This window comes from Lampetra fluviatilis, chromosome 9 (genome assembly GCF_964198595.1).
Source record: "Lampetra fluviatilis chromosome 9, kcLamFluv1.1, whole genome shotgun sequence".
Taxonomy (NCBI): domain Eukaryota; kingdom Metazoa; phylum Chordata; class Hyperoartia; order Petromyzontiformes; family Petromyzontidae; genus Lampetra; species Lampetra fluviatilis.
The window spans coordinates 14,069,638-14,094,509 of NC_136283.1; the positions used below are offsets into that span (position 1 = coordinate 14,069,638).

The 24,872-nt window shown below is 53.1% G+C and overlaps 1 protein-coding gene across 1 annotated transcript; it reads left to right on the plus strand.

The window, feature by feature from the left end:
- Window positions 1–505: 505 nt before the first annotated feature.
- LOC144934239 (uncharacterized) lies at window positions 506–19,131 on the plus strand. The gene is made up of 2 exons (XM_078859871.1): window positions 506–918; window positions 11,562–19,131. Exon 2 carries the CDS (start codon window positions 11,633–11,635, stop codon window positions 13,142–13,144), a length of 1,512 nt encoding a protein of 503 aa, XP_078715997.1. The 5' UTR covers window positions 506–918; window positions 11,562–11,632; the 3' UTR covers window positions 13,145–19,131.
- The last annotated feature ends 5,741 nt before the right edge of the window (window positions 19,132–24,872 follow it).

Here is a 24,872-nt window from a genome sequence, read left to right on the forward strand (position 1 = left end):
CTCCCGCTCACGGCCAACACCGGCAAATGATTAACCTGAACCTAGGACGACTCAGGCGTCAGATGAGCACCTGGTGCTGTGCGTAAGAGACATCGCCACTGGGGAGACAAAGGCGGTCGGGCGAGGGGCTCGCAAAACCCCACTCCCATCGTGTGCCACAGTTTCCGACCTTCAGTGGCACTCGCGACTCGCTACTAACAGCACTTGCCCCAAAAGTCTATTTTGGCTACACGGGGGATATTTGATGGATGGGGGGGCGAGGAGGGGGCGGGAGGGGAGGGGGTAGAGAGGGATGAGGGGGGGCAGAGGTGGGGGGAGGGGATTAAATCTCTATAAGCAACGCTCTCTCTTTCCGCTTCAAGTCACAGCTGCCAAGCGAACAAGGGGGGGGGGGTGGCAAGAAAAGATAAATGCAGTTGGGGGCTACGCGAGGGGTGGAGGGAGGGAGTAGGGGGGGTTGTAAATTGGGGTGTGGGGGTGGGGTAGGTAGAGGGTAGTGTTAGAGAAGTGGCTGGGCGAAGAGAGGGGAGGGGGGGTGGTAGTGAGAGAGAGACTGAGAGAGAATTGAAGTGTTGTGAGAGAGGAGATAGGAGGTGGGGGAGAGTTTGGCCAGAGGAGAGAGAGAGCGAATCTCATTTGAATTACAAATTTGACCTCCCCTGGGAAGAGGTCGCGGAGAGGCGCGTGGTGGCTCCTACGACGGAGAAGGCTCGTCCCGCACATCTCTGCGTCCCTTCCACTCTCACGCGGGGAGAAGGAAGGAAGGGAGGCAGCAGGAGGAGCAGGAGGAGGGCTCGCAGCAGAGAGAGAGAGAGAGGGGCAGGCGCGACTCACTCGCAGCACCAAAGTTGGCTCTGCAAGCACCACCACCACCACGAGGAGGGATCGCCGGAGCAGCCAGAGCGAACTCAGCGGCAGGTGAGCGACACGCGCATGCGACGACGCGCGCTCTCTCATTGTTTGCGTGTGTCGTGTTTATTGTTTATTGTTTGTTGATGTTGTTGGGTGATCCCGCCTGCCACGGTGGCTGGGAGCTGTTAACTACCTCGCCTGGTAAACAGGAGGGTCATGGGTTTGAGCCCTGCCCTGACGCCTGCTGCTGTATATTTGGAGTTGGCGTGTCTCTCTCTTTCTCTCCCTGTGGTTGCGTGGATTTTTTTCTCCGGGTCCTCCGGTTTTGGTAGTTAACATCTCGCCACGATGGCGAGATGCTAACTACCTCGCCTGGGAAACACGAGGTCGTGGGTTTGATCCCAACCTTGACGTCTGTATGTTTGGAGTTTGCATGTCTCTCTCCCCGTGGTCACGTGGATTTTTCTCCGGGTTCTCCGGTTTTTTTCTTCACATTTAGAATCAACATCACGCATTTATTTGGCTGCCTCCACATTTCCACGTGATAAGCCACTTCGTCGGGCTATCATTTGCGGCCAGGTCTCTACTGAAAAAGAGCTACATAGCTCAGTTGACCTTACCTGGTAAAACACAAAGTTATTAGTAAAAATAAAATAGCCAGAAATTTGGGGGAATTGAATCTTTGGCAATTTGATGGGTCTATCGTTAGCTGTAAGAGAGGCGGTCGATGCATCGATTACTCGTTAGACTACCCAGTGGGGGGTTCAGAAGGGGGAGAGGGGCGGGGTAGGGGGCATTGGGGGGGGCATGACCCCCCCCAATGCCCCCTAGCCTTGAAACCCACCAAAATGTGCACAGTACATCATTGGCATTTACTCGAGAATACACATTGAATGTTTTAATGTGTTATGAATGTAGGCCCCTATTTAAAAATGTGACATGTCCAGACAGCTCTCCCTCCCACTGCCCTCCTTGGGGAGTCTCGATCCGTTACACCCCACACAGCCACCCTGCCTCGGTACCAGTGGCGACGAGCTGACACGGACTGACGAACTCACGCGTGCGCCGGGGGCCATCACGAACTCCGCTACCAGACTCTGGCTACTGGAATAAACATTGCAGCAGTCATCAGCGGTTGCTCTATCAACTGCTGGATGAAGAATGGGGGGTTTCTCTGCTCTCTCTTTCTCTCTCTGTCTTTATCTGTGTCTCTCTGTCTCTGTGTCTCTGTCTCTATCTCTCTCTGTCTCTCTCTGTCTCTGTGGTTATCTCTGTCTCTTCCTCTCTGTCTCTCTCTGTGTCTCTCTTTGTCTCTCTGTCTGTCTCTCTCTCTATTTTTCTCTCGCACGCCTGGCCTCGTCTATCGTTGCGCCGCGGCTGCGTGCCAAGCTGCTTTCCAGTTAACATCGCGCAGTCGTGGCGAGATGTTAACGACCTCGCCTGGTATACAGGAGGTCGTGGGTTCGATTCCGGCCCTGACGCCTGCTGTATATTTAGTCTGCATCTTCTCTCTCTCTGCCCGTGGTCGCGTGGATTTTCCTCCGGGTCCACCGGTTTTTCCCTCCACATTTAGAAACATCAACAATTTGGCTACTATAAAATGTCCACGTGGTAAGCCACTTTTTTGGGCTATCATTTGTGATAGCCAGGTCGCTTCTGAACAAAAAACCTATACAGCTCAGCGGATCTTTACCTGGTAAAATAAAATAAAAATAGTCGTTTAGCTTTCAGTTTAACGTGTAGGCTTTCGCGACCAATATCATCCATAATATAGATTTTTTTTGGGTTAGATCACGTGAATATAAATGTGTCGTTAAGCCCGCCACCACCCGACACAGCCGATGATTAAGGTTTGTCACGTAAACAGAACGTGCCAATTCGTTACGAGCACAACACACCGTTTGTGTGTTGGAAATGAAATTCACAAAATGTATAATCTGAGAGCAAATTCACTAAATTTACAATCTCAGATGTTGTGAATTGGTTCTCCAACACAGCGGTGTGCTGACCTAGCGACGAATTGGCACGTTCTGTTTACGTGACAACCCTTACTAGTTGGCTGTGTCGGGTGGTGGCGGGTTTTGATGACACATTTATATATTTCCGCCATTTAACCCCCCCCAAAAAAACCTCTATCATGTACGTTTAGTTTTCGTTGATTTCATCGCTCCGTCTCCACGGTGAACGTCATCTCTCTCCCCGTGCGCCGTCGGGCTCCTCCGTTGTTGGCGCAGCGTCCTCGTGCTCTCTCGTCACGGGCGCAGCAGCCCGAGGCAATTCAGCGCATTCGGTCCACAACGCCGCGGGCCTTGAAAACGAAGTAAGGGGAAATAAAAAAATAATATCCTGCAATAGCCCGGTTTAGGTCGGGGATGCGTTCCCCCGCCCCCCCCCCCCCCGAGCAGACGCGCGGCGCAATTGTGGCCACGACGAAAGCCGTGCGACGAACTCGCACCCCCCCTCGCGCCCCCCAGCCCCCCCGCACCCCCCCTGCACCCCCCCCCCGCGACCCCCCAGTCCCCCATCACCCCCCCCCATCCCCTGCGTAATGTGCCGGGTTGTGGTTATGTTTTGTTTTATATCTTCCCGTGGGCTCAAGTTACAAAGCAACGCCGTGTTGCCGCTGGATACAGAGCCACTGATGTTAGGAGAGGGGGGGGGGGTTGACCATACTTCACCACGGGTTGATGGAGTGCGGTCGGGATGAGGCGGGGAGGGGGGGGCTAGGCCCAGAACTCGGATTTTGCGGGCTTCGTCGCCGCGGTGCGCTCACCGTTGCACCACCGCTCCAACGCACTCGTTAACGGCGCGGCCTCCGATTACGTAGCACGGTCGGCTGCGTATGGCGCGAAAGAAGTTCAGCGCACGGGCATCGACACGATCGGCCAAGCACCCGAGGCGCAGGGACCTCGTGACTCCAGGGTCCGGCACTCGGTGTCGTCCGTCAACCAACGCGAGCCGCGGAGCGCCTGCGACGTCGCCCAGCGCCTCTGTGGCCCCCCTTTTTGAAAGGAGAAGAATGAGGAAAGGAAGCAACCCCCCCCCCCCCATCAGCAGCATCAGCAGCTCGTGAAGAAGCGTGCTCTGGCTCGCCCCATTGTCCCCTCGCTGGCAGGCGCTCACTGCCGCCATTGTGCCGTCACCGGCACGCAGCCCACGCACCCTGTCTGGCTGCTGATACTACTAATGTCGCTGATACTACTAATGCTGCTGATACTACTAATGTCGCTGATACTACTAATGCTGCTGATACTACTAGTGCTGCTGATACTACTAATGTTGCTGATACTACTAATGTCGCTGATACTACTAATGCTGCTGATACTACTAATGCTGCTGATAATACTAGTGCTGCTGATACTAACTAATGTCGCTGATACTACTGGCGGTGCTGATATGATACTACTAATGTCGCTGATACTACTAATGCTGCTGATACTACTGGTGCTGCTGATACTACTGGTGCTGCTGATACTACTGGTGCTGCTGATACTACTAGTGCTGCTGATACTACTAGTGCTGCTGATACTACTAATGCTGCTGATACTACTAGTGCTGCTGATACTACTAGTGCTGCTGATACTACTAATGCTGCTGATACTACTAATGCTGCTGATACTACTAGTGCTGCTGATACTACTAGTGCTGCTGATACTACTAATGCTGCTGATACTACTAGTGCTGCTGATACTACTAATGCTGCTGATACTACTAGTGCTGCTGATAATACTAGTGCTGCTGATACTACTAATGCTGCTGATACTACTAATGCTGCTGATACTACTAGTGCTGCTGATACTACTAGTGCTGCTGATACTACTAGTGCTGCTGATACTACTAATGCTGCTGATACTACTAGTGCTGCTGATAATACTAGTGCTGCTGATACTACTAATGCTGCTGATACTACTAATGCTGCTGATACTACTAGTGCTGCTGATAATACTAGTGCTGCTGATACTACTAATGCTGCTGATACTACTAATGCTGCTGATACTACTAGTGCTGCTGATAATACTAGTGCTGCTGATACTACTAATGCTGCTGATACTACTAATGCTGCTGATACTACTAGTGCTGCTGATACTACTAATGTCGCTGATACTACTAGTGCTGCTGATACTACTGGTGCTGCTGATACTGCTAGTGCTGCTGATACTACTAATGCTGCTGATACTACTAATGTTGCTGATACTACTAATGCTGCTGATACTACTAACGTTGCTGATACTACTAATGTTGCTGATACTACTAACGTTGCTGATACTACTAATGCTGCTGATACTACTAACGTTGCTGATACTACTAACGTTGCTGATACTACTAATGTTGCTGATACTACTAATGTTTCTGATGCTACTAATGTTGCTGATACTACTAATGTTGCTGATACTACTAACGTTGCTGATACTACTAGTGCTGCTGATACTACTAATTCTCGTGCTGCTGATTGGGGGCTGGGTGTTCCACAGAGCCCCGCGAAGTGGCGTCCTCCTAACGCGGTTTAATTGGCGTGAAGAGTCAGAGACTCGGCAATGGATTCAGTGCCACGATCCCGAGTCGCGCGTTACCTGCCGAGTGTGCAGGCGGTGAAACTGCGCCGAGTCTCTTTCGCTCTCGAGTCGATTTGCTTCGGTTGGCCACGTACGGTGCGAAGGAAGTTCAACACGCACATGTACGGACAGACAGTTGCCCGGCTATCTTTTACACGGGAGATCCGTGCGCGGTGCCCTGATCACAGCGACAACGAAACTAAAAAGACAACAATCCCCAACGCAGCATTGCAGCGAACGAGATTTGCTGCTACGCACGGTGCGAAAGAAGTTCAACATACGGGACACGCCTGCATGCAGCGTGGTCCTTACGGAATATTGCACAGCTAACCATTTATTTTTTTCTAATTCAACGGTCGTAAACGAAAGACGGGTGAATTAAAAACTACTAAAAAAAGTGCAAACACAATATGGGAGCAAGAGACGCCAGAAAGAAGCAGGTCCCAGTGCAAGTAAAGCCCCCCCCCCCTCCCCACCCCCGTGTGTGTGTGTGGGTTGTTGTTTTTTTGTTTAAGAGGGAAATAAAGAGGAGAAAGAGCGAAGGGAGAGGGAGACGAAAGCCGCAAGTAGATTGGAGCAGGCGTCTGCGCTCCGGCATTTCACTGTGTGCCACGGGGTGGCCATGCCAACCGCGCCACGCCACGCCAGGCTGTTCACACGCGCGCCTTTGTATCGCTTCCGAAAGCTGTAAACGCGCGTCATTATTATTATTATTACCACCACGACCACCACAACCACCACCCCGACCACGAGCGGCGTCGCGCCAGAGCCGCGGGTCCCGGCAACGCGAAGGGAGCGATCGCCCCGCGTGGCCCCGTTGGCGATGCGCCCCTTGGCTTTGTCAGCGGTGGTGGTGGTGGTGGAGTCGGAAGGACAAAAAAAATCACGGTTTGAAATAACTTCTAGGCCATGTATAATCCACTGCCGGGTGTTATGCCCCCCCCCCCATCCCCGGCATCGTGCCGTGCCGGACTAAGGCAGGTGTTTGACCAGACCTCGCCACGCTGGTCACTGCGAGTTGCTAGAAAGGAGGATGGGCAATGCCGGCTACGAAGAAGAAGACGAAGATGCCACCACTTCGCCAATGATGTTGGCTGTGGAGGGAGATTGAACTCAGGTAGGGTGATGGGAGGGGTCCGTACCGCAGTGTGGTCACGAACGCACCACCGCTCCACCCAATCATCATCACCATCCTGACCACCAGCATCAAGCAAGCAATCATCACGCGCTGTCTATACATTGACGGATGAAGCCCTGTGCACGCTATGATCATCACCAGCCATGCACTATCCACTGCTCGATAAAGGTCTCCATACATCATCATCATGAGCCATGGTTTATACAGAACGGTAACCAACGTATATCTGGCGAAGAGTGAACATTTGGTCAGGGACGCGTGAACGGAGTCCACCTAAGTTTCCTGCTCCTTGAAGAATACATTCCATCTCTCAATTCCACCCAGAGCCGCGCGTGCGCGCCCAGAAAGAGAGAGAGGCGAGAGATGTGAGAGAAATAGAGGAGATAAAGAGGAGATAGGGGAGAGAGAAGGGAGAGAGATGAGAGAGGAGACAGATGAGAGAGAGGAGAGAGATAGAGACAGAGATGAGAGAGAGAGGGGGGAGAAAGGAGAGAGACCGAGAGAGTGGAGAGAGACACGTGGAATCGATGACACACGCGGGAGGTGTAGCGACCTACAGACACGTCAGCGGGCTGTGAGCCGGGCGCCCCGCGGCGACACGCGGTCGAGTGCCGAGGGGCCCGGATCGGTGACGGAGCGAGATCCAAGGGAACGGAGCGCGTCCGAGAAGACGTCACACCGGGGAGATGGAGCGATGTCATTAGCTCGAGAGCTACTATATCGTGAGAGATGCTGGAGCCTTACGGTGAAGTTAGGAGTGGGGGGAGGGGGGAGCGTCATCCAGCAGTGGGTTGACCATGGCTGCTACTAATGATGGTTGATGATGCTGGCGACACGAATTCTACGGTCGACTGCGCTCAATGCAATCCCGCGCCTGTGATCATCATCATCAGTGTTTATTCATGAAACACACAGTCACAATCACACACACAAACACACGTGTAATCACACACACGCGTGTGTAAATTTACACGGACACACGTGTAATCACACATACGCGTGTGTAATTTACACGGACACACGTGTAATCACACACACACGTGCGTGCGTGCGATCACGGGCAGAGTGTGACCTTGACACCACCCGCGACTACGATGGACCGCGGCCTCCCTGTGGCTCGCCGTGCCACCTGCGACTCGAGCGGCGACGTTGACACCTCGCATCAAGCACTGCCCTCGTTTTAGGCTGAGTCGACCTAGGGGAGGTTCAGATAATCGTCACCGGTATTGTTGGCCGTAAGCGAGAATCGAACTCGGGTCGCCGGGTTCGTAGCGCAGTGCGCTAACCGCAGCGCCACCGCTCCCCCCACACACACCCATGCGCACACGTGTGCACGCAACAAACATGCGCACCCGCCGGTACCGCGTCTGTGCACATTTAATGGTCAATAAAAACCCCTTCCCTGATCCTGCTCATAGCGCGACGTTAATGTCACTCCGAGTGTGCAGCGCCCCGTGCTCTTGCCACGAGCAGCCACGACGGCTCATTAGACATTCCGCGCACGCATTAATTATTTGTGCGAATTAAGACTCCAAATCCCCCACCCCACAGCCCCCCCCCATGCCCCTCCCCCCCACACGTCGTCTTTCTGCCTCTGCGCCCCCCCCCCCCTCTCGCTCAGCGACCCCCAAAGAGATGACATCATGGGGGTGACGTCAACTCGGCTGCATCTAAAATTTAAATCACTCTCGAGTCTCTGACGGCGGGAGTGGAGTTGTGGGGGCAGGAGTGGAGAGGTCGGCGTAGCCAAAGGTGACGGTGGTGGTGGTGATGATAGTGGTGGTGATGATGGTGGTGGTGATGATGATGGTGGTGATGATGGTGGTGATGATGGTGGTGATGACAGTTGTGATAATGATGATGGTGGTAATGATGATGACGGTGGTGCTGATGATGGTGGTGATGTTGTTGGTGATGGCGGTGGTGACGGCGGTGGTGGAGGTTTTCGCTGTTGTGCTTTTGCTTGAAAAAGCCAGCAACTGTAAGGAGCTCAGCTTGACCATCACACCTCGAGTCGATTAGAGGCATCGTGTAGAGACGCGTTGGCTTCCCACGTTGTCAAACGAATGCATTGTGAGGTTGCACTCATGACACACACACAAGGTGCTTGCCACACATTAACCACACTACCTTGCTGATATCAAGGAGCAAAAACCATCATCACGCGAACTCCGCTCATCCTCACAGCAGCAGCTTCTGGCTCAGCCATCGAACAAAGGTGGCGGTCACCGCAGCGCGCGGCGCTTTCAGATGCGCTTCGCGGCCGTCTGGAACGCTCTTGCTTCCGGTATTAGGAAGCTACTGGAGCTATGCAATCTTTTATCATCCATATTGAAAACCAATTTCTTTAGAAATGCTTCGTGTGTTTAGTTTGTTGTCCTTCCCCCGCACCTCCGATTAGCACGGTCGGCTACGTACGGTGCGAAAGAAGTTCAACACACATACATACATACCGTTCCACAGTCTACTACGTGTGGCTGATTATGATGAGACATTGTTGCATCTGTCATTGTAGTCGATGTTCGCTACGTATCCGGGGAGACACCTCGCGGAGTCGTGTTTTAGGAGGCGTCGTCCTGCATCGGGATACCCCACAAATGCCTAAATGCGTGGGCGCGCCTCTCACGTCGCTTCAGATCATTGACGAGACTGGCGATTGGCAAGACTCACCGTTCTCACAACTCTGCGTTCATCCGACTCGAGTTTCTCCGGAGTGTGGCAACGCTACGTCGAACTTCTGTGCCAATGGAGCAACGCTTTCTCGATGCGGAATTCCTCTCTGCACAGCAGAGAAAAATGCTCCCTCCCCTCCCTCCCTCCCTTTATCTCTCTCGCTCTGACTCCGTAAATACATAGAGACCTTTGAGTGAAGGCATCGCATCGGTTAATTAGTAATCTAATAAGAGAGGGGACAGAAAGGAGGGGTGGTGGTATGGGGGTAGATAGGAGCTGGAGGGGTGAGAGGGGAGACGAGAGATAGAGGGGGAAGAGATGGGAGAGAGGGAGAGAGATGTTAACTAGAGGGATGAGAAAGGAGAGATGAGAGAGAGAGAGAGAGATGGGAGCTGGAGGGGCGATAAGGGAGAGATGATAGGGAGAGAGAGGTGGGGAGAGAGCAGGTGAGAGAGATGGAGAGAGGGGGAAAGATGGGAGTTGGATCCGTGAGAATGGAGAGATGAGAGAGAGGAGACAGACAAGGGGGGGGAGGAGTGGAGAGAGGGGGAGAGATTGAAGCTGGAGGGTTGAGAAGAGAGAGATGACAGGGAGAGAGAGGTGGGGGGAGAGCGGGTTCAACAGAGGGAGTGCGGGGGAGAGATGGGAGCTGGATCCGTGAGAATTGAGAGAGGGGGGGGGGACAGACAAGTGAGAGAGAATGGAGAGAGATGGAAGCTAGAGGGCTGAGAAGGGGGAGATGGGGTTAGAGAGAGGGTGAGAGAGAAAGACAGAGGATGGAGAGAGGGCCCCAGGCTCGCTGTGAATGTCTCCTTGTTAGTGGCGTTTCCTGTACGCGAGGAGGAAGAAGACGACACGGGGGCTGTCGCCGCGGAGCGAGCGCGACCCGTGGGGACGAGGCGGCCCGAGAGTGAGGACTCGTGACGCTCGTTAGGGGTTAGGGGTCAGGGTCAGCTGGACGGATAGAACTCGTGCCTGGTTAATGGGTTGGCTTTGGTCAGGATTGGGGTCAGAGAGACGCGGCCACTATTTGGGGATATTTGGCACGAGACAGAGAGGAAAGTGGAAACAACAAATGACGGAATGTGCAGTGGACACCTACGGGGCTATCTGCCCATGGATCGTGGTGATGGTGATGATGAGAAGGCGTGTGTGTACACATACACAGAGCGCGTGTACATACACACAGCGCGTGTACACAAACACACACAGCGCGTGCACACATACGCACAGAGCGCGTGTGCACACACAGCGCATGTGTGCACACAGCTCGCGTGTGCACAATGCTCGTGTCACATTGCGTCTTTGCAGCAGCAGCTGCGTGCCGTAAAACAAATCGCCGGTTGTGGCCAAGCAGTCAAACAAAAAAAAGAAACCCCCGCCTCGGATGAGACATCTATATTTAATCGTCAAAACAGCCCCGATGCGTCCCGCTCTGAATTATATCGATCTTGTTTTATTTATGTGCGGACTAATGGTGCGGTGGGGTCGAGGCGAGAGAGAGAGGCGGGCGGGTGGGTTATTGAGTGCCGGGCGCGCGTGAAGAGGCTGCTGCTGCTGGTTTATGAATCACCCCCCACCCCACCTCGCTCCACTGGGACCAGGGCCAATCGACAGTAAAACAAAGCTGGACAAAGGAGTCTGCTTGGCTCATTCTAACACACAGAGAGGGCGGGGGGGGGTAGCCCTTGCCTCGAGACATCGGGCAGGTCACCAGCATTGGTTCGAGCGGGCCTGAGGGGCCGTCCATAAATGACGTCACGGACCTAGGGGTGGGGGTCAGACATTTGTGACGATGTGTGACGAGGGGGGGATTGAGAAATGTGACGTCACATCAAAATGCGCAACTTTAAATAAATATAGACAACACGTTCTACTTAATTAAAGACTTTTTTTATAAATGTTTTCTCCTACAACATCAGAGTGCAGCGCCACATTAAATACGCACTACAATGATAATAGTCTAAAGCGATTGGAAGCATGTTTTATTTTGGGGGGGGGGGGTGAGACAGAGCTTTGTGACGTCATATTTGAGGGGGGGGTCTGACTTTTTGTGACGTCGTGTGACGAGGGGCGGGGGGAGTAAAAAATCGTCAAAAACCGCGTGACGTCATTTATGGACGGCCCCTGACTGCCGCTGCTGATGCTGATGATGAGATACTAAATGACGAAACCGGTCCACAGTTTTTCCGGGGATTGAAATCGATGCTGCTGATGAGATTCACTCTCACAAGGCCGTGCCGCTGACGAGATGTGTAAGGCAACACCAAACCACGCTCACAATATGACGATTGTGACAAACGTATCGATACAATTCTCAATATCGAATCTCTCATTCGTTGCAGGCACCACGGTCCACGCATCCGTGAGACACCCCAAGACCAACCATCCCAAGAAATCAAACAAACGAACTACAATGCCTCCCCTCCTGCCCACGCCTCTCTGCACCACCACCACCATCAACAACAACAACTCCGGCAGCGACGATCTCCTGTGGGCGGCCTCGCCTCCCTGGTGCAACTCCTCGGGCCTCACAGAGCGCTCCTCGGTAGCGTCCCACTTCTCAGCGGGCACGGTCGCCTTCCTCGCCTTCCTGCACATCTTCGGCTTCGTCGCCTTCGTGGGCAACTGCCTGGTCATCTACCTGTTCGCCACGGCCGAGATCCGCCAGAAGAACATCTACTACTACTTCGTCATCAACCTGTCCGTGTCGGACATGCTCGTGGGCCTGGCGTTCCCCTTCGCGCTCGCCTCCATCTACGCGCCCGCCCTGCGCACCTACGCGCACTGCGCCCTCTCGCTCTGCGTGCTCGGCGTCCTCGTCATGGTCTCCCTCTCGCAGATGTTCGTCATCAGCCTGGACCAGTACGCCGCCGTGAGGTGCCCGCACGGCCACCGCCGCCTCGTCAACGCCTTCCGCGCCAAGGTGGCCATCGCGCTCGTGTGGCTCTACTCGGCCGCCGTCGGAGTCCTCCCGTTCGCCGTGTGGGCGCGAGACGACACCGCGGGCGCGCCCACCACGTGCCACGTGGGCGCCGTCTTCCCCGAGGAGGCGACGCGCTTGTACTTCGGGAGCACGTCCGTGGGATACACGCCGCTCTTCCTGCTCACCGGCTACTTCTGCCTGGCGCTGCTCGTCTCCGTGTCGCGACGCACGGGGCAGATGCACGGCTCGGCGGGCAGCCGCTGGAACCGCGCTCGGCAGCAGCGGCAGCAGCAAAATCCTCAACAGCATCAGCAGGAGAAGCAGCAGCAGCAGAATCAGCATTCGCTCGCGTCGGCGCTCACGCCGGGGGCAGGGTCCAGGCCGGCCGACCTCTGCCGAGGGGGCAGCGCGAAGAGGAAGGGCAGCGGCGTGTCCGTCGCGTCCGAGACGAGCAAGAGGGCAGCGCGTCCCGCCGAGCGAGAGCACTCGAGCTCCTCCACCTTCGAGATGTCCTCGGCGGACACGGAGCGCACCGCTCAGAGCAGCGAGGATGCGGCAGCGGTGGCGGCGGCGAGCGGGGCCGCCTCGGCGAGCGACGCGAAGGCCGACGAGGCGAAGGCCAACACACCGAAGCCGGGCGGCCTCGGCGCCAACGGCAGCGGCGCCGGCGGCGGTAGCGGCCGTAGGGGCACGTCGGGCCGCGGGCTCACGTACCGCAGGGCGGCCGTGACGCTGAGCATCGTGGCCGCCTTCTTCCTCGTGTGCCTCACGCCGTCCCTGCTGCTCGCGCTGTACAACTCGGCGCGGGACGCGACCCGCTTCTCGTCGGGACGCATGGTCGCCTCGGTGCTGGTGTGCGTGAACTCGGCGGTGAACCCACTCATCTACGCGCTGCGCATGAACAAGCTCCGCGAGCGCCTCTATGCGTGCTGCCTGCGCCGCCGGCAGCGCTCGCGGCGAGGCCTCGACAGCGTCGAGGACGAGAGGAGCCCATCCTCGTAGGCGCCCGTCGCGCGCACGAGCGAGCGCCTCGTCGCGCCTCGTCGAACTTCTTTCGCGCCGTACGTCAGGCGACTGTTGCTGATCGGAGGTGTGCGCGCGCTGGGGTGGGTGGGGGGCAAGGACCACAAACTGAAGACAACAAAACGAGTTTTAAAAATCTGGATGATGTCAAAAGTGACATCGCTCCCCGCGGTGGCTTCCTAATATCGGGAAGGAAGAGCGTGGCGGACGGCCGCTGAGGCGTGTCTCAAAGCGCCACGCGATGCGGTGGCCGCCGTCTTCGTTCGATGTCGGAGCCAGAAGCCGCCGCCGCTGCTGCTGCTGCGAGGATGACCGCAGCTCGCGTGATGATGGTTTTTGCTCCTTTACGATAATAACAACAGCAACAACAGCAACAGTGTGTTTTCATCGGTGGCGTCCGGGCTATGCCTTCTTGTTCGCATTGTTTGTCGATGACCACGCTCGCATCCATCGTATGGGGGGTCTGAGACACACACACAACTTTGTCGGGGGGCCTCTCCACGATGCGAGCCACGGCCACGTGGCTGTGGGAAAGCCACGTGGCTGTGGGAAAGCCACACTCAGGAGGAGGATCCGGCGGCGGTGTTCACTGCGCCAATCGCGGACCGTCCCCCCGCATTCAATTGGAGGTCACGTCGTCAAGGAACCGCCCGCTCACCACCATCACGATCCGTGGGGCCAGGCAGCCCCGTAGGTATCCACTGCACATGTCGTCAATTGTTGTTTCCACTCTCCTCTCTGTCTTGCAGTGCCAATATGCTCAAGTGGTGGCCACATCCCATTTTTTGGCCCCAATCTCTTGATGTGGTCGTCACCAAGCCAGTCCCTCTGAGGTCTCCCTCTCTTTCCGGGTCTTTCCATTTGTCCAAACAACAACAATAACAACACGACACTTAAGCGCTCCGGTAGATTTTTGTAAATTTCTAGGACCCACGGTTTTTTTTTCTTGGGTTTCTTCCCAATTGCGAAATCGGCTCCTTCCATTGCAAGATACGAAGACAATGCCATAGATAGTTCTCGGAGACAGTGGAGACTCATCACCCCACCCCCTCCGCGATAGAAGAAAAAAATGCCCTCTGGAGGATTGCAACCACGGGACTTCTTTGTTTTCATGAACCACACACACACACACTGAGCGGTGGCGTGATGGGGGACACGATCCCACTCGTCCTGCCACCGGCCGCGTTCACCGCGTAGGGGATCAAACCACCCGCACGGTGCTTCGGCCCTCGCAACTGGACTCGCAGCCTCAATGAAGAGAACAGCAAGTCGGTCACCCCTCGGGTTTCACCTGCGCGCAGCCATTAGCGACCCGCAGAGAAGGCCGGCCTACACGTGAGACGATGACAAATTGTGGGGAGGTGGGGGGGGGGTCCCATCAGAGGCGGTGATCGACACTCCGTGTTTACATCGTAACGCGTTCGACTCGTTCCGCCCCATCCTCGTTACCGGCACGGCACGGTCGATGCCCCTCGAACGGCTCCGCGAGCGAGCGAGGGACGCGTGCGCATTGTGACGCAATCGCATGACGCGAGGAACGGAGCGATGGTGGTGGGGAGAGGGATGCCCCGGATTGTTCCGTGACCTCACGTAGGAAGACCCCGTGAGTGAGGGTAACCCCCCCCACTCCCCTCTCTCCACCCGTCTCCCCCCACCGCAAACAGCCCCGCCCCCGCGCCCTGGTCGAACAGAGGCACGAATCGCGAGCGATGATTCTGTTTTGACAGCTCGCAACTCACTCGACTCCTCCTCTGCGTTTAAAGGATTTGGCGCATCGGGATGATTGAGTCTCGCCTCTGCGTTCGCAAAAAAACCCCGCAAACGTAAAGAAAATCGCAGGAGGAAGGGCGCGTGGATGGTGCTCACAGTCGTTCATCACGATCGTGGTTATTGTTACCGTGAGATCAGTCTCGACACGAAGTGGAGGAGGGGGGGGGGGTCCCTGTAGAGGCGAGGGGAAAAGAAGCCCTGGAAGTGAGACGTACAGAGAAACACACACGGAGAAAGAGAGAGAGACACGGAGAGAGAGACACTCAGAGAGAGACACGCAGAGAGAGACGGAGGGAGAGACTCACGGAGAGAGACAGAGACACGCAAAGAGAGAGAGACACACACGGATAAAGAGAGAGACACGGAGAGAGGGACATGCAGAGAGAGAGAGAGATGCAGAACTAGAGAGACGGAATGAGAGACACACGAAGAGAGACAGAAAAACACCCAGAGAGAGAGACACCGATAGAGACAGGGGGAGAGAGAGAGACACACACACAGGCGGGCAGAATCCCGAGTCGCGGGGAGATGGACACAGGCATCCGAGTCTCTCACCATTCGACTTGAACAGTGCTCCAAACTCTGCACCGAACATTTTTCATCCACGAGTCACGATGAACACAAACTAAACAAATCACCATCCCGATAGATGATGATGATGACACGTGGTGTCAGCGAGCACCGATTAGTGCCACGAAAGACAAAGATCCCCCGTATAGCCTTCACGTACTATTGGAGCAAGTGCTGTTAGCGGGCACCTATGAAGGCCGGATCGGCACACGAGGGGGTTCCAGGCCAACACCACGCCCGGCCGTCTTTGTCTCCCCAGTACTGATGTTTACACACCGCACCAGGTACTCATTTGAGGCTGAGTCAACCCAAGGAAGGGCTCACCACTGCCTTTGGTGGTGAAGGCGAATTGAACTCGGGTGGCCGGGTTTGAAGCGCAGCGCGTACAACAACAACAATCGCCATTCGCCACTAAGTGGCGGTGATGTCACCACGGCGCTTGTGCCAGGGTAGGTGCACGTTGAGGCCTAGTGCGTACACAAACAACACAGACACGCAGTGCCATAAGTCACGCAAACAAAAATAAAACGCCTTAGAGAAGTTTTATTTTTTTTAAAACAATATATATAAAAAAACACCCTTTCCTAAAAATATGTGTTGTTTGTCAACCGCTGTTGATTTCCCACGATGTATATGGCCAACGGGAGGTGAGTGCGTTTCGGTTTTGATGTCCGCGTGTTAGTCCACGTCTCGTCCGTGTCCGCGAGTGTGGAAAGTGGAAAACGACGATGAGTTGGAAGCTCAAGGCACCCAACGCCCTTGGCACGCACAGAGCCAGGCCCGGTCGCCCTCTGGGCTCCAAGCCACTCAGCAGGGGACAGATAAAGGCTCGTGGTTGACATGGGCCCTGGATTTCCTCCATTCTAAATACTGATTGTGATTTTGATCTATAAAAAGCTATACAACTTTTTTTTTGTTTGACCAGGTAAGGCCCACTGAGCAATGTAGCTGTTATTCAGGAACGACCTGGCTCCAAATGATAGCTCAACCAAGTGGCGAATCACCACGTGGAGATTTCAAGCAGTAGCCAAAGACTCTAAACGCGTGATGTTGATTCTAAATGTGGATTTAAAAAAAACAGGAGGACCCGGAGAAAGACCCACGCGGCCACGGGAAAGAGAACATGCAAACTCCAAACATACAAGCGTCAAGGTTGGGATCGAACCCACGGTTGGGATCGAACCCACGACCTCCTGTATACCAGGCGAGGTAGTTAACATCTCCTAGCCACCGTGACCTGATGCGTGGGCCCCAGTGCAGTTTCACCGCCTGCACGCTCAGTAATCTACACCGCTCGCAATTACCTGAGAGCTTTTAGACAAATCTGAAGTTGTTGCCAGCTCCAGGCGGGGTGCATGGGGCAGCCCGTATCTGCTGTGTTACAGCGCCGGGGAGGAAAATCCACGTTCGTATGGCGATGACGAGTTATTCCAAACGACACAGCCGTTGTTGATTTCCCACAAAGTGGTATTGATTCTTATCGGCCCTGGAGTGATCAATGGCAGGGTCGACCCCCTGTTTAGGATTTGAACCCGCTCTAACAAAGACAAAGATCCTCCATATAGCCTTAACCGACTGTTGGGGCAGGTGCTGTTAGCGAGTGCCTATCAAGGCCAGCACGGCACACGAGGGGGTGAGTGGCCAACACCACGCCCGGCCGCCTTTATCTCCCTAGTGGCGATGTTTACACATCACACCAGGTACTCATTTTAGGCTGAGTCGACCTAGGGGAGGCCCAGGACCGGTTCAAATAATCGTCACCGATGTTGGCCGTGAGCGGGAATCGACCTCGGGTCGCCGGGTTCGCAGTGCAACGCGCTAACCGCTACACTACTACTGCTTGCCCAAACACTCACTCACCCGTGTTCAGCTCACCCCTCGGGTATGCCCCGAGTTGAGGTCGTTTCTCGGTCACGGCTAACGTCGGTGGCGAGGGATATCGAACGGGCCCTGGGCATAGCCTCACCTTGACCCAGACCTTGACCCAGACCTTGACCCAGACCTTGACCCAGACCTTGACTCAGACCCCACACTCACCGGCCTGGTGAAGCAAGGTCCTCGTGGCCGACACACGGGCACGGGGGCAGGCCTTCATCCAGCAGTGGATTGATGAAGGCTCGTTAATGTGGTAATTTTTTGTTTTGATAATGAAAGTGCCACGCTCAGTCAGTGTTAAATTGATCGCGGACATTGATGAAGCGATTAGCTCGTGGATGGTTGAACAAAAAGCCCGCAGATTGTCGATTCACGTGCAACTGTGGGTGCGGAGTGTCACATGGAGTCCACTCCCCATTCCCCCTTTAATATTCACCCAGCAGAGCCTGACGGAACCTCACTGTGCCCAGCAGAGCCCTCGCTAAGGTTCGCAGTAAAGGACGATGGGGCAGTGGGGAGGCGATATTCCCATGCATTTTCCAATTTTGTAATTTATGAGTCTTATTCTTATTTTTACAACTTTGACAAATTTGGACCGCGTAAACGCCGGCCCACATGCAGGCCTGCTACATTTCTTATAATGTCATGGGAATATATTGACGTCCACTGTAGAAGCAGACAAACGGACGCGCGTATATGTATTGTTACTGTTTTTGCACCCGCAGAATTAATGTACTAGGGCGGCCGCTGGGAACTGAACCGCGAATCTCTGCAACTTCTTTCGCGCCGTACGTAGCCAGCCGTGCCAATCGGAGGTGCGGGAGAAGGACAAGAAACTAAACACAAAACGCAGTTCTAAATAAATGAGTTTTCAACCTAGATGATTTAACAGTGCATCATAGCTCCGGTGGCTTCCTAACATCGGAGGAAAGAGTGTTCCAGACGGCCGCAGAATCGCATCTGAAAGCGCCGCGCGACGATGCGGTGGCCACCGCCTTTGTTCGATGGCCGAGCCAAAAGCCGCCGCTGCTGTGAGGATAACCACAGCTCGCGTGATGGTGGTTTATGCTCCTTGACGAGATCAGCGAGGTACCGAGGAATAATGCCGTAGGAATAAAAGGAAGTTTTTTTTGGAACGTTTTGCGGTTTTAACTTATTAACACGTGGGGGACACGGTGAGATTAGAAGGGATCGTAACGAGTGGAGTAACGATGTAATGCCCTCCTAGCGCTTTGTATAATTGTAAACCTCCTCCGTGTTGTACATATCTAATTGTCTGTATGAACGTCAATAATAATTATTAATGATATTGTAAAATAAGAGTCGAGGCGTAGCGTCGTGCGCATGGGGCAGCCTAGAGCGGCCTAGGGCGGCCTAGAGCAGCGTTCTTCGTTGCGAGGCCCAGGGCCACTAGTGGGCCCTGGTGGCCTTTAGTGCGGCCCCCGACAACACACACAAACTAAAGCGGCAGCACCAAGGCCGTAGTCATGGAGTCAACATTGGGGGGGCGACCAAATCTTCCAGGGGGTCTGGAGGTCCCCCCCTAGAAAAAAGAAATCTAAATTTGAAAACGAATTTCCCGCCTAAAATGTAAAAAAATGCACTAACACATGGGATGGACTTTTTTGATGTTTTACAATAATGTCTAATAGTGTATTGTATTACATTGCTCTGTTATTTTTCACTTTTTATTGTTTCATTGTATGTAATGGCAGAGATTATGAATGAATAAAGTACAACCATAACCACAATCATATAAACAGAAATCTATTTTATAGCAATATATTGGGGGGGGGGGACATTTTGAGCATATTTGAATATTTGGAGGGGGATGTGTCCCCCCAATATATATTATAATGACGGCCTTGGACAGCACCCCCCATCATCATCACCGTCGTCATCATCGTGCTGCTATCAAACCCAACAATGGTTTCGTGTTGCGCACTCACGACGTCTTATCGGCGAAAGTGGCCCCCTCCTGTGAAGAGCGGTGAAGAACGCCGACTTGGAGAGCGACACACACACACCGCGCTATCGCGTAGCCTACGAAGTAGATGCTGCGGTAGATGCCGTCGTCGTTCACGACTCGCTAAGAAAACAAACACGATTTGTATTCTTGCCTTCACTGAATGAGCCCGAGCCATACAGTACCGTGTGTACGAGGACGTTAACGGAGCGGACGTGCGTGCGCGCGTGTGTGAGTGTGTTTCCGATCGAGAGAGACCGCATTCAATAAACCCTCGTTGCAAAAATGAGTGTGGACTATGCGAGTGATAGTACCGCGTACTTATCTCACCGCGCTCTGCCGATGATAAGACTCTGGAAAGTGAGACGCACCCAAACAAACGTATGCCCTTTGCCAATCAGGTTATGTAAATACAACAACCGCCATTCGCCACTAAGTGGCGGTGACGTCACCACGACGCTTGTGCCAGGCTATGTGCACCTTGAGGTCACGTGAAGTGTCGAACGCCCGCTGGCAGGAGGTCACGGGGCAGACCCATTAGGTGCCACGGGACGACTGACTGAGATGACTGGCTGATGCACCACCTGTGGCCCCTACTGTGCCAACTTGCTGTGCTTTAGCCACCCGGCGCTCCGCTCGTTGTTGTGAGCGTCGCTCCTCCGCCCTCCGTTGTTGTTGGAGGGCGACTGCCTCCAACTGGCCAGTAACGTCTTTCACGAGCCTCCTCCACAGAGGCCGATCTTGACACCGCTGGTACCAGTCATCGGCAAGTCCACTAATTTCCACGTCCTCCTGTACCGCATCATTCCATCTCTTCTCTAGCCCGTGCCGCGCCCGTTTAGCCCCCTCGATCGGGCCGAACAAAAGCTCTTTAGGCATGCGATGGCTGGGCATGCGGACTACATGACCCAGCCAACGCAGCCTTGCCTGCCGGAGGAGCTCACCGATGGGACTTTGCCCAGATCTTTCAAGGATTTGTGAGCTCCTCACACAATCCAGCCTGGCCACTCACATACACACACACTTATCGACTACTGCTTTGAAATACACGCTGGGAGTCATATCATCCGGAAATTAGGGGAATTTCATTCGCGCCCTGTTGCCTCGGGTTGTGGAGCCGTGGTCGCCAAACTGCGCTGTGAACCCCTCCACCTGAGTTCGACTCCACTCCCGGCCATGCTGGCATCAGTGGCGCGCGGTGACAGCGGAATCGATTGTCGTCGGAACCCCACTGACCAATCGTGGTGAAGTATGGTCAAACAACTCCCACGGTATTGCGCTGCGTTGGTTGAGGCCTCTCATCCAGCAGTGGAGTGACACAAGGCTGTACACTATCACTCCCGTGCCTCTTGTATTTGTTTTTGTAATTGGCTGCGGAAACTTAGAAAAATCATCTGGACTCGTGACGAGCCGCAGTCGCACAAAATTCGCTTGCTCTCTTAGAGAGAGAGTGGACGACTCAGAAAGTGAGAGTGAGGATGACTTAGAGAGAGAGAGAGGACGACCCAGAGAGAGACAGGATGACTCAGAGAGAGAGAGGACGGCTCAGAGAGTGAGGACGACTCAGAGAGAGAGAGAAGATGACCCAGAGAGAGAGAGAGACAGGATGACTCAGAGAGAGAGAGAACGACTCAGAAAGTGAGGATGACTTAGAGAGAGAGAGAGGACGACCCAGAGAGGATGGCCCAGAAAAAGAGGACGACTCAGAGAGAGAGAGGACGACTCAGAGAGAGAGGACGACTCAGAGAGAGAGAGAGAGGATGACCCACAGAGAGAGGATGACCCAGAGAGAGACAGGATGACTCAAAGAGAGAACGGACGACTCAAGGGGATGACTTAGAGAGAGGACGACTCGGCGACGAGAGGAGGAGGAACCACCACAGACGAGCGGGAAGACAGCAGCTGTGACCCGGCGCCGACAATCATCCAAGCTCTGCGGCGATCCTCCACATATGAAGGTGTCGTTTGCCAATGAACGAGTGTGTATACGTGTGGGAGGAAACCCGAGCGCCCGGAGAAAACTCACGCGTGCGAGGGGGCAACGCTCTATCCCAGGAGTCGGCAACCAAAACAACAAGAAGAGACATTTTTTTCCTTCCGAATTCGTTACAACAACAACAAAATCCCTCAACATTTCAAGAGCCGCAATGCACTGGCGTCGTGGTGAACACGAGAGGGTGGGTGGTCTCTCAATAAAGAACCTCACGAAGAAACGGTCTTTAAAGAGCCGCATGCGGCTACGAGACCGCTGTGTTACCCCCGCCCCTCGCCCCCCCGTGCCTGCTCTCGATCCCATACAGACGGCACAGGCGGAATCCCTCATCATTGCTGCAGCGACTTCTCCTGCCCTAAATCCAGTGGGGGGAGGGGAGGAGCACGACCGACTCCTCGGTGATGCCTCCCCCGCTCCGCAGTCGCTGAGGTCGAGGCCGCGTGGCGCGCGCGCGCCCTCTCGTGGCGCGCGCGCGCCCTCTCGTGGCGCGCGCGCGCCCTCTCGTGGCGCGCGCGCGCCCTCTCGTGGCGCGCGCGCGCCCTCTCGTGGCGCGAGGCGACGTCTTTGCCTCCACGGGACATCAGCGCGTTGGGTCCCCGATTGAGGCGTTCTTGATGGAATCACGAAATCGTCGTCATCTTTGTTGTTGTTGTTGTTTGCAGCTCTTCGTCAGTCCGCTGCTTGGGCACGTGTCGTTAATTGTCGTGCACGTGACTCGCAGAACCCGTGCGGAATTCGAACGTGTTCTGTAGTGCACATACAACATGTAGTGTACATACAACATGTAGTGTACATACAACATGTGATGTAGTGTACATACAACATGTAGTGTACATACAACATGTAGTGTACATACAACATGTGATGTAGTGTACATACAACATGTAGTGTACATACAACATGTAGCGTACATACAACATGTGATGTAGTGTACATACAACATGTAGTGTACATACAACATGTGATGTAGTCTACATACAACATGTAGTGTACAGTGAGGGAAAAAAGTATTTGATCCCCTGCTGATTTTGTACGTTTGCCCACTGACAAAGAAATGATCAGTCTGTAATTTTAATGATAGGTTTATTTGAACAGTGAGAGACAGAATAACAACAACAAAATCCATAAAAACGCATGTCAAAAATGTTATGAATTGATTTGCATTTTAATGAGGGAAATAAGTATTTGACCCCTCTGCAAAACATGACTTAGTTCTTCTTGGTGGCAAAACCCTTGTTGGCAATCACAGAGGTCAGACGTTTATTGTAGTTGGCCACCAGGTTTGCACACATCTCAGGAGGGATTTTGTCCCACTCCTCTTTGCAGATCTTCTCCAAGTCATTAAGGTTTAGAGGCTGACGTTTGGCAACTCGAACCTTCAGCTCCCTTCACAGATTTTCTATGGGATTAAGGTCTGGAGACTGGCCCTTAATGTGCTTCTTCTTGAGCCACTCCTTTGTTGCCTTGGCAGTGTGTTTAGGGTCATTGTCATGCTGAAATACCCATCCACGACCCATTTTCAATGCCCTGGCTGAGGGAAGGAGGTTCTCACCCAATATTTGACGGTACATGGCCCCGTCCATCGTCCCTTTGATGCGGTGAAGTTGTCCTGTCCCCTTCGCAGAAAAACACCCCCAAAGCATAATGTTTCCACCTCCATGTTTGACGGTGGGAATGGTGTTCTTGGGGTCATAGGCAGCATTCCTCCTCCTCCAAACACGGCGAGTTGAGTTGATGCTAAAGAGCTCCATTTTGGTCTCATCTGACCACAACACTTTCACCCAGTTGTCCTCTGAATCATTCAGATGTTCATTGGCAAACTTCGGACGGGCATGTATATGTGCTTTCTTGAGCAGGGGGACCTTGCGGGTGCTGCAGGATTTCAGTCCTTCACGGCATAGTGTGTTACCAACTGTTTTCTTGGTGACTATGGTTCCAGCTACCTTGAGATCATTGACAAGATCCTCCCGTGTAGTTCTGGGCTGATTCCTCACCGTTCTCATGATCATTGCAACTCCACGAGGTGAGATATTGCATGGAGCCCCAGGCCGAGGGAGATTGACAGTTCTTTTGTGTTTCTTCCATTTGCGAATAATCGCACCAACTGTTGTCACCTTCTCACCAAGCTGCTTGGTGATTGTCTTGTAGCCCATTCCAGCCTTGTGTAGGTTTACAATCTTGTCCCTGCCATCCTTGGAGAGCTCTTTGGTCTTGGCCATGGTGGAGAGTTTGGAATCTGATTGATTGATTGATTCTGTGAACATGTGTCGTTTATACAGGTAACAATCTGAGATTAAGAGCACTCCCTTTAAGAGTGTGCTCCTAATCTCAGCTCGTTACCTGTATAATAGACACCTGGGAGCCAGAAATCTTTCTGATTGAGAGGGGGTTAAATACTTATTTCCCTCATTAAAATGCAAATCAATTTATAACATTTTAGACATGCGTTTTTCTGATTGTTTTGTTGTTATTCTGTCTCTCACTGTTCAAATAAACCTACCATTAAAATTATAGACTGATCATTTCTTTGTCAGTGGGCGAACGTAGAAAATCAGCAGGGGATCAAATACTCTTTTTCCCTCTCTGTATATACAACATGTAGTGTTCATACAACATGTAGTGTACATACAACATGCAGTGTACATACAACATGTGATGTAGTGTACATACAACATGTAGTGTACATACACCATGTGATGTAGTGTGCATACAACATGTGATGTAGTGTACATACAACATGTAGTGTACATACAACATGTCATGTAGTGTACATACAACACGTGATGTAGTGTACATACAACATGTAGTGCACATACAACATGTAGTGTAAATACAACATGTGATGTAGTGTACATACAACATGTAGTGTACATACACCATATGATGTAGTGTGCATACAACATGTGGTGTAGTGTACATACAACATGTGATGTAGTGTACATACAACATGTGATGTACATACAACATGTGATGCAGTGTACATACATGTAGTGTACATACAACATGTGATGTAGTGTACATACAACATGTAGTGTACATACAACATGTGATATAGTGTACATACAACATGTGATGTACATACAACATGTGATGTAGTGTACATACAACGTGTGATGTAGTGTACACACAACATGTGATGTACACACAACATGTGATGTAGTGTACATACAATATGTGATGGAGTGCACATACAACATGTAGTGTACATACAACATGTGATGTAGTAAACATACAACATGTGATGTAGTGTACATACAACATGTGATGTAGAGCACATACAACATGTGATGTAGTGCACATACAACATGTACTCATACCCGTCAAGGTATACGGGTTACCCGTATTCTTGTGCAGGGAAATTGAGTCAAAATTGAGTTTTAAACGTGTGTCGTGTTTCTCCCTTGTGATGGGACTTTGTGGGATGAACGTTGAGATGTATAAGGGACACGGGGTGACCAATAAGATCTGAATTGGTCTGACTCGACTCTACATACAACATATACAGGGGCCGTCCATAAATGACGTTACGCGAT

Excerpts from the sequence above, each read along its gene's own strand:
- LOC144934239 (XM_078859871.1), top strand. The coding sequence starts at position 11,633 with ATGCCTCCCCTCCTGCCCACGCCTCTCTGCACCACCACCACCATCAAC.